The sequence below is a fragment of the Hyla sarda genome, chromosome 3, assembly GCF_029499605.1.
Source record: "Hyla sarda isolate aHylSar1 chromosome 3, aHylSar1.hap1, whole genome shotgun sequence".
Classification (NCBI taxonomy): domain Eukaryota; kingdom Metazoa; phylum Chordata; class Amphibia; order Anura; family Hylidae; genus Hyla; species Hyla sarda.
Window position 1 is genome coordinate 280,501,481 of NC_079191.1, and position 10,711 is coordinate 280,512,191.

At 41.7% G+C, this 10,711-nt stretch overlaps 1 protein-coding gene across 2 annotated transcripts in view; it reads left to right on the forward strand.

Annotated features, from left to right (window-relative positions):
* Nucleotides 1–10,380, forward strand: part of SAMD5 (sterile alpha motif domain containing 5) — a 32,838-nt gene extending 22,458 nt beyond the window's left edge. The window contains exon 2 of one of the 2 annotated variants that reach the window (XM_056566753.1): nt 10,036–10,380. In XM_056566753.1, the coding sequence (XP_056422728.1) occupies nt 10,036–10,041 (6 nt within the window). In that variant the 3' untranslated portion in view covers nt 10,042–10,380. Of the gene's footprint in view, nt 1–10,032 lie in introns of both variants that reach the window. The other variant, XM_056566752.1, reaches the window with a different exon arrangement.
* The last annotated feature ends 331 nt before the right edge of the window (nt 10,381–10,711 follow it).

Genomic DNA, 10,711 nt, shown 5'->3' on the forward strand with positions numbered 1-10,711 from the left:
GGGCAATGGTATGCCGATATGGCGGATCTGTACACGTTGAGTGAACTATACGATTTCCCAGACTCAAGAGTCCGCAAGGTAGTTCACTATCACTGAAACAGGTGCTTGAACGGCATCAACTTGCCGTTGATCACACCAATGAACCCACAAAGCCCAGGCCGATCGATATGCCGATCTAGTCCCTGGGGCCCAGGCCAAGGCAAGGAGGTCTCTAGCCGACTGTGAAAGGTCACCACCGTTGTCCGGGATCCCGAAACCAACCACGCAAGGAGTGGAAGGTTGCCCTCCAAAATCAACGGATGAGGACCCATGATAGGGTTCATGAGAAGGTGAGGCGACTGGGGAATCAGTCGAGGAAAGTCGATTGTCATCCCTAGGAGAAGGGGAAACCAAGGTTGTGTCGGCCACCAAGGGGTGATCAACACCACCGTCGCCTTCTGATTCAGTACTTGGAGAAGGAATCTGGAGATCGTATTGAATGGGGGGAACGCATAGTGTGTACCCCGTGACCAGATCTGGCGGAATGCGTCCACTGCGGATGCTTCCGGGTCCGGCCTCCAGCTGTAAAAGCGAGGTAGTTGTCGATTGAGGCGAGATGCGAAGAGGTCCGTGTGTAAGGGACCCCAAAGATTCCACAAAGCCCGAAAAGTAGAACGGTCTAATGTCCAATCGCTGGAATCCCTCAAATAACGAGAATTCCAGTCTGCCACTGTGTTGGACACAACAGGAAGATATTCCGCAATAGGAATGATGTCCCGGGACAAGCAGAAGTGCCAGAATTCGGATGCGATGTCTGCCAGTACCCTGGACCTCGTCCCCCCAAGGCGGTTGACATATTGAACCGCAGCCACATTGTCCATGCGTAAAAGAACGCAACAATTGGTATTGTGAGGGAGAAAACTCTTGATAGCAAAGAATACTGCCAAAAGTTCCAGGGCATTGATGTGGAGGAGAGACTCCTCTACGGACCATCTCCCTCCTGTGGTATTGTGCCCGCAACGAGCCGCCCAGCCTTGGCGGCTCGCATAGGACTCTATTATGATGTCCGGGCAGGAATTGAATATAGTCTTGCCGTTCCATTCGACGGCATGGCGCAGCCACCAGTGTAATTCCTCCACTGCCTCCAGGCAAAGGGCAACTTCGTCTGCATAGCGGAGACCCTGGCGTATGTGAAGGTTCTTGAGTCGTTGAAGGGCCCGATAATGAAGTGGGGCCGGGAAGATGGCTTGAATCGAGGCTGATAATAGGCCGACTATGCGTGCAATCATCCTCAGGGACACTCGACCCCTGCGCAAAGTCGTTCTGATTTCCTTCCGAATCAGAGCTAATTTGGAGGTTGGTAGCATCAGAACGGCACGTTTGGTATCCACTAGGAAACCTAGGAATTCTAGTTCTTGTGAGGGAGTCAGCACAGATTTCTTGTGGTTGATGAGGAATCCTAAGTCCTCCATCAGAGAAACCGCCCATTGTTTGTGTAACAGGGCCTGCCTTCTGGAACGTGCCATGATCAGCAGATCGTCCAGGTAGATGATAAGCCGTACCCCCCTGCTCCGGAGCGCGGCTACCACCGGTTTCAGTAACTTGGTGAAACACCAAGGGGCTGATGATAATCCGAATGGCAGGCAGGTGAATTGCCACATTCGTTCCCTCCATAGAAACCGAAGAAACGGTTGGGACGAGTGGTGAATAGGAACGGTAAGATATGCGTCCTTTAAGTCGATCTTCACCAACCAGTCTCCTGGCCAGAGAAGGTCGCGTAATAGATGGATACCCTCCATCTTGAAGTGCCGATATATCACGTGTTGGTTTAAATCTCTTAGATTTATCACTGGGCGATAACCGCCATCCTTCTTCTTTACCAAGAAGAGGTTGCTTACAAAACCGGGGGACAAGGGGTTTACCTCTATCACCGCCTGTTTGGACAGGAGCTCTCGGAGCTCGTTGTCTATGAGTACTATGTTTTGAGCGGAAAACCGAATGGGTGGAGGAATAGAATTCAGTACGGGGAGAGATTGGAACTCTATCTGGTAGCCTGCTACCGTATTGAGGATCCACACGTCTGCCGTAATCATGGACCAGACGTGGGTAAAATACATCAGTCTGCACCCCACCGTTGTGTGTGGAATGGAAATTGTGTGTGTACTCACCGGTCGGTGGACGAGACCTAGGATATCCGCGGCCTCCACGTCCTCTCCAGGGGCGTCCTCGAGGGGGAAAGAAAGGTGCCGGCTGGGCCACAGGCATGGTGTACTGTTGTTGAGCGGGAGCAAACTGTTGGTGCGCAGCTCTAACATAGGGCCTATAGGGGATTGAGCGGCCGGCAGATCGGCCTCTGCCTCTACCGGCCTTGCCAAAAACCTTGGTAGTTTGGCCCGTTTTCTTTAGTGAGGTCTGCGTCTTATCTAGACTGGAAAATAGGCTGACCACCTTATTAATGTTCTTAATGAGATCTTCTCCGAAGAGGAGACCTTCCGCGGAGGGTCCGGTCTCATTCTTCGCTAAATGACTGAGCTGGGGTTCCAGCTTCATTAAAATCGAACGGCGACGTTCGGTAGAGCACGCCGTGTTTGCGCTGCCTAGCATGCATATCGCACGCTGGGCCCAACCTCTAAGTTGTGACAAGTCTACCGGTTGGTCAGCTGAGGCTGCTTGTTCAGATAAATTAAGAATCTTTGTGAGCGGTCCAAGCAGATCTAGTATGCGATCCTGTATTAATTTGAAGGACCGTTCAATGCCCTTCTTGGAATATTTGCCAGCCCGGGTCAGGTACTTAAGGAGGACCGGGTCTATCTCTGGGGTGACCGCCACCTTCTTGGCCACATAGGGCCTAGGGCATTCCGCCCTGAGTTTATTCCTATTTGTGCGGTCTAGTGACCGTCTAGTCCAATGCTCTATGTACTGAGCTACGTGTGGTAGTGGCGCCCAGTCACCTGAGCGAGGATGTATGATCTCATCAGGGTTGAAGAGTGGTTGTCCCTGAGCGTCTAAAATCGTCTCACTGGACACTTCAGGTTCGGCATCATGACAGTCAGCCTGAAACCCCGCATCTTCATTATCAGAGTCAGAGTCCGTGGCTTGAGCCGTGTCCGACTCGCCGGATGACTCGTCGTTAGACGTGTTGTATGAGTCCGGTTTTATACGCCTGGCGGACTTCAGCCCTTTTTTAATATTCTCCTTGGGGCCCAAGGGTTGAGGGAGGTCACTGAGATGCGGGGTGCGGCAGGCCGGTTCGGGTCCTGCCTGGGGCACATTATAAACTTCCCCTGCCGGGGAGTCGTAGTGTACGTTCACATGTTTACGTTTTTGTGTCACTTTACCCTTAACTGGCTCAGTAGAGGTAGAGGGCAAAGAGGTGTCAAAACGTACATTAGCAGCCAGAGCTGCCTGAATGGACTTAGTAATCAAGTCCTGAATCTGGGAAGCGGACATTATTTGAGAGGCTTCAATATCAATAGCCTCATTAACATGGGTAGAAAATGGAGTAGAATTATCTCCAGCCATCTTATAGATGTCAGTATGAATAAGGGGAAGCTACAAGTAGCCTAACTGACAGTAATAAACTATCTTAGATAACTCACTGGGATCTATACCTAAATGCTGGCGCTCCTCTCACCGCTCGCACAACACTGGCGACGGTGAGAGGAGGAGGATCCCAGTAAGCAGAGCTCACAGCCGTAGTCTCGCGAGACTACGGCTAGAACTTCTGTGATAGGACGCGCGGACTCGGCGGAGGCGCGTCGCAAGGGACGCGTCACTCGGACCCGCCCCCCGAACGTTGCAGAGCCCGCGAAAAGGACAAGAGCGGCGAAAATAAGCCGAAAAAGACGGCGCGAAAGTAGGGTAAAATGGCGCCTGACAGGAGAGAGGACCCGGAGTAACAGAACCGGGAACAGTGAAAACACAAAGGGGGAATGTAGAGACTGAAAAGGAAAATAATAATAACACTGAAATACAATTAATAGAAAATATAGGACAGTATATATAAATATGTAGAGTATATAGAAATATATATAGAATGAGTTGGAAAAACAAAACCAGGACCACTGGAGAAACAGGGACACATGAAAGGGTCCCCACACCAGTAACCTGGTACAATGAAAGAACAATAAAGGAAATCTCTATATGAAAAACAATGAAGATAAAATTGTTATACTTAACTAGCTGCCATGAGCAGAAAGAAAGAGGAAGAGGAGATCCAGCCAGCCCCTTATATAGGGTCTCCGCCCCAGGGGAGGGGATTCCAGGGGCTGCTGGGAGTTGTAGTTTTAATACATTTTTCTAATGTTATGAAGTAAATTCTCTGTAATTTTCTGCTATGGGCATTAAAAAGAAAGGTTTAATGCAAGATATGAGCCTCCTGTCTGATATATAACTCTCAGTCAAACATCAGTCCCCTCCCCCCCCCACCCCCATTCACTCCTTACAGTGTATACCTCATCTCAGTGGCAGCCAGTGTAGAATAAGTGTCCCTTATTTCTACATCAGGTGCACAGCTGTGATTCCTTTATGATCTTCTTCAATAATAGAATATTTATCATATATTATGCTACCTAATTCTTGTAGCAGTGACAGCAATGATGAGATTATGTTCCTTTTGCTCCGATGGCTGATTCTGCATTCAATAAATAAGAGCTAATAGACTTTCATTTTATCTCCCTCTGGTCCATTCATCGCTAAAGAGTGTACCAGAATGGACTTTTAGAGTATTGTATACATTATATTATTGTGCTATAGGGAAACAGTGTTTTTCACATTAGACGTTGAAATGTAGGGTTTGAGTATGACAAAACAAGTTTTGTGAGATTGGGCATGAAAAGTACCATGACCTGCAGGAGGTATGTTCATCAGCAAATGGCACTTCCAGGCAGCTGTTTTCATTGAAATATTTTTTGTGTAAAAGAAACCTGTCTCCTTTGCCGGAAAAAAAAAATTGCTATATTTCAAGTCTATCCGAGCAGATTGCAGATGTCAACAAAGTATACAGAGGATGAACCATTTGCACAAATTATCTGTTGGGATACATTAGGCATGCACTTGCTTAGCTTTACTTGCTAAACGAGTCATATGTCATAACATATGGTGCCAATCCTATGTAGTCTCTCTGGTTATTTCAGAACCACTCATGAATCTGGTGTAAGTTGGCTGCAGTCTAGGTATTATATAAGATGACATATATGTTTGTGCTTTTTTATTTATTTATTCATTCAATTCTCTTGTTTATATTGCAATCGTCAATATTCAGCCAATATATTGCACTAGGAAGAAAAATGTGGTGGTATTGTGCTTTATGATATTTGATAAATGAGCTTGTTCATAGTCTTTCATTTCTTCGTCTACTGAGAGAGTTATCTGGGTGTATATATATATATGGATTGGCGATACTGAAGTCATCATATGTACAATAATACATCAACAAGGGGAATCTGTTTTGCTTTTAAGATCTGCAACCACTGTTAAATATGGTTAGTGTATGGTGGTTGCCAGACTTATAAAATCAGCCAAGTGTCAAGAAGGCAGGACTTAGCTACTCAAGTGCCACAGTTCTTGCTTGCTGTCACCTTCTAGCCTTGACTGATGAACAGATCCCTGTATGTCAGTCAAGGAGGGACTGAGAGCTGAGATAAAATGAGGAGGTATGCCTGACTGCGGCACTTGATCAGGTATGCCCTGCCTCCTTGACACTTGGCTGAGAAATAAAAAGGTGATTTTATAAGTTTGGCCCAGGAAAGGTACAGTTTGCCTTTATACCCTAACAACTATGAAAGGCAAATTCCCTTTAATAGTTACTTCATTCTGTAAAGGATAAACTAAAATAAGTAATGGTCCTAAACATACATAGGTTTTTTTGTCTCTCAAATGAAAGGTGTTCGGTAAATAGTATCTGCATATGTAGTCAATTAGAAATGTCCATCTAATACTGTATATTGCTTCACTAAACAGTTTTGTGAAAATATGTGCATCTGTAAGGGTCAAAAAATATGATGAAACCATGGTGAAAACTTTATATTGAACCCTGAATGTTGAACATTCACTATCACCATGTAATCTTAGCCTTGGGTCACACACATAAAAGGGATTTGCATGTGAATGGAACATTTAGTGACAGGATATCAGATCCATCTCCAGGGAAACCTTTCTAACAGAGCGTACTATACTGTTATCAGTGGAAAATGTTCCTTTCGCCACTTACACCCCGACTATGTATCTGTTCATCTCTAATTGGAATACATCCAGCAGAGTAAGGATGTGCTTTGAGATTCACTGGGAAATCATGTTACACTACCTATAGAAATCTATGGAAAAAGAAGAAGGGTTGAATGAAGAGGAGAATACGTGCAGGAAGTAGAAACACAGATAGAAACTCTTCAGACTAATAATATAATGTAATAATGTAACATAATGGCCACAAATAGTGCTCTCTGAATGGACACACAGGACAACTTATCATGAAAAGTTATCTGACATGAAAGATACCCTATAAATCATAATTCTTATTGCACCAGGTAAGCATTCAGTCATCTGGTAGGAAATCCATATTGGACTGTGACTAGAGCATTCTCTGTGTCTTGCTCCTTTTCTGGTGTATAATCTTTCTTGTAATAAATTATGCAGCCAGCGCAGACGGCTAATTCCCTGAGAAGTTACTGGAATACATCAAAGACAAGAGAATTAACATACATGATCTCAAGCGCTGCTCAAGTAAATTAGTAGTCGAATTTGTGTGAAGCTTAAAAGTGCAAGAAAAAGCAAAACAATTTATAATGGGCCTCACAAATCACAATTTTTTGGTCGGTTTTGGGGGTGTCTGAGGGTTCTCCTTTAATAGATATATTAACAGGCCAGATTGATGAAACTAAAGACAACATTTGTTTCTTAACATAATGTCAATGGAGTAAAGAAAAGAATAGAAGCCGGCCACTTACCAATAGATTCTTTCTTCAGGCTTTATTCATGCCAAAAATATATTCACATATACAGACGGGGGGACATGACAAGGAAGAGCAGGGGGTACAGTGGCAACAAGCTCCGTTTCGCACACTTAAGTGCTTCGTCCGGCTAATATGGCAACAAGCTCCGTTTCGCACACTTAAGTGCTTCGTCCGGCCAATATGGCCAGACGAAGCACTTAAGTGTGCGAAACGGAGCTTGTTGCCACTGTACCCCCCTGCTCTTCCTTGTCATGTCCCCCCGTCTGTATATGTGAGTATATTTTTGGCATGAATAAAGCCTGAAGAAAGAATCTATTGGTGAGTGGCCGGCTTCTATTCTTTTCTTTACTCCATTGATGTGATACTGCTGAGCACACCTTTAGCCTGAGCCCCACCAACGCATTCTCAGCAAGAACCAATACATTATAAGCCCCTATCCAGGTACCTCCAGCAGTGGAGGATTTGCAGTGCCGAACGGACATTCTCTTCATTACCTATATCTTAACATAATGTATTAATGATTTCAGTTCACTCTTGTGGGCACAGAAGTTTGGTCAACTAGACCTATATTCTGTATAGGGATTTCGGTGATGACCTCATAGCAGTGTTGCTTCACACTGCACCATATGAAGTGACTCTCCCTAACTGACCCCTTCAACCACTTTCGTCCATTCCACCACCACATGACATGACTCTTTAGGCCACACTTTAGGCCTAGAATAAAAGCTAATTATTACAAACACCACAGTCAAACACACTACTTCACAGGAACTCCCAAACACAACTTACCCAGTCACAAATGGCACCCAAGTTCACCCAGAAAAGTAAGCATGACTACTTGACAAGGTTTATGTTCCAAGTATTCCAATGCACCATCCTCCTTTCCACCAACTATTCACACATGGGTCAACCCATCAGATACACCATGTCCATACCTAACAAGCCTTTGATACCTATGTGAGTCCTGCTGCTGGTTCTTACTTGGTTTGGAACTGACACCTCGCCAAACTGGCCCATTAACAGGGGTCATGAAAAAATCAGCCTCATACAGGTAGGACTCTTAATTCCTTATTCATACCTGGTCTACACTAGTGGTAAGCTGACTGTCCTCCTATGTGATACTTCACAGGCCTCACCCGGCAACCCCTAGAGGTAGCAGGTGTGGATAGGCCATCAATCATATAGTCCCGGAAAATCCCTATTTAACAGAAATGCACATTTTAGGACCTAAAATGGTAAACCATTTCAATTTATGTAAAAAAAATTACTGTGTTATAGGTAAGTATAACAGAGTTTTTCATTTGGATTAACTGGGTAAAAGTTTAAACTGTGTGAATGGCATTTCTGACCTAGTAACTTTCCATATTGTTTATTAGAAATCAGTTTGAATCACAATTTTTATTTAAAGCAAAGTGCGTCATATGAATATTCCTTCAGTCAAACAAAGGGCTGCTGTTTACGTACATTTTATCCAAAAGTAGTTTTCAAGTTATGTTTTACTAATTAAATTAGATATTTATTACTTCCATCCTTCTATCTATCTATCCATCTATTGTAGAAAAGCAGAAGCAGACAGTGGCCACACATTATTCACGGACTCCCTGTGTGCTGCTGCTTTTCTACAATGGATTTATTGGACTTGTGACCGAGTCATCCAGCTTGCACGACCCTAACTTTGTTTGTGCTGCCCATCTCTGATAACTATCTATCTATTTATCCCATACCTATCTATCTATCAATTTATCTACCTATCTATTTATCTATCTATCTCTCATATCTATCTATCTATCTATCTATCTCATATCTATCTACCTATCCCATACCTATCTATTTATCTATCTATCTATCTCTCTCCCATATCTATTTATCTATCTATCTATCTCATATCTATCTATCTCTCATATCTATCTATCTATTTCATATCTATCCCATACCCATATATTTATCTATCTATCTCTCATATCTATCTCATATCTATCTATATCTCTCTCATATCTATCTATCTATCTATTTATCTATCTATCTATCTCATATCTATATATCTATCTATCTCATATCTATCATCTATCTAGCTATCTCAAATCTATCTCATATCTATCTATCTATCTATCTATCTCATATCTATCTATCTATCTCATATATATCTATCTATTTATCTATCTCATATCTAACTATCTATCTCACATCTATTTATTTATCTATCTATCCACCATCTATCTCATATCTATATGTCTCATATCTTCATATCTATCTCATATCTATCATTCTAACTACCTATCTCATATCTATCTATCTATCTATCTATCTCATATCTATCTATCTATCTATCTATCTATCTATCTACCTATCTCATATCTATCTATCTCATATCTATCTATCTCATATTTATATATCTCATATCTATCTATCTATCTATCTATCTCATATCTATTTATCTATCTATCTATCTATCTCATATCTATCTATCAAACTTATTACCTATCTCATATCTATCTATCTATCTATCTATCTATCTCATATCTATCTATCTATCTATTTCATATATATCTCATATCTATCTGTCTATCTCATATCTATCTATCTCCTATCTATCTCATATTTATCTATCTATTAATCTAACTACCTATCTCACATCTATCTATTTATCTATCTATCTCATATCTATCTCTCTCTCATATATATCTATCTAATATTTATCTATCTATCTCATATATATCTTTCTATCTACCTATCTATCTCATATTTATCTATCTATCTATCTATCTATCTATCTATCTATCGTTAAGATCTATAATGAGATAATACATAGAAAATAGATAGAGCTCTGTTGTTAAAGACAATGCACTCTATAATATGGCCAGTTTATTTGTTGTTTATATGTTATCTACATAAAATTCAATACAATACAAAAAATAAAAATAAATAAAAAACAGCATGTCCCCAGCATGAATACCACATATTGCAGACCACTGATTTATACAGAAGCTTAAACATAAGAGATAAGACGTGCTGCATGTCACATCCACAGTATTTCCACAGTAGACAGGTGAACTGAGACATAGACCCAGTTGTTACAACTATGTTCTTTTTATTTATTTTTTAGCAGTTTTAAAGAATACATGGTTCCCTTCCAAGGATGCAGCACACAGAGTTTCTGATTTGGTGAAAGAGAGACTGATGTGACACAGACGTTCAAGACCCAGGACCCCTTTCTCTGATCAGTGTGGGTTTTATTATGCAGCAGAAGAAGATGACATGCACTTCAACACCTTGCTTTTATTTAACAACAACTCTAACATACACACAGAATGTACAGCCAGAAACAGCATCTTTTATTTTTGTGTACGTCCTGCAGACCTGTTTTATTATTTACAGTCACAATCAAAAATAATAATAATATTGATAATTATAATAATGATGAAAGAATAAAGTATGTAATCATTTACAATTGCTTACATGGAAAATGTGTTATGTTTGCCATAACTATGCTTGTGTAAAATAAACTCATATTTAGTCTTCATACTAAACATCCTTTGTGCTTCTACTGACAAAAATAATAATCAGCAAATCTCAGACTCTCTAAATGGCACAATATGCAGGACTGGCCTTAGGTTTAGTACCTTCTATTAACACATAATGGAGTGAAATTTAAAGAGGTTCTCTGGTGGAAAACAAATTTTTTTCAAATTAACTGGCTCCAGAAAGTTAAACAGAATTGTAAATTATCTCTATTAATAAATCTTAATCCTTCCATTACTTATGAATTGTTCTTTATTGTCCGA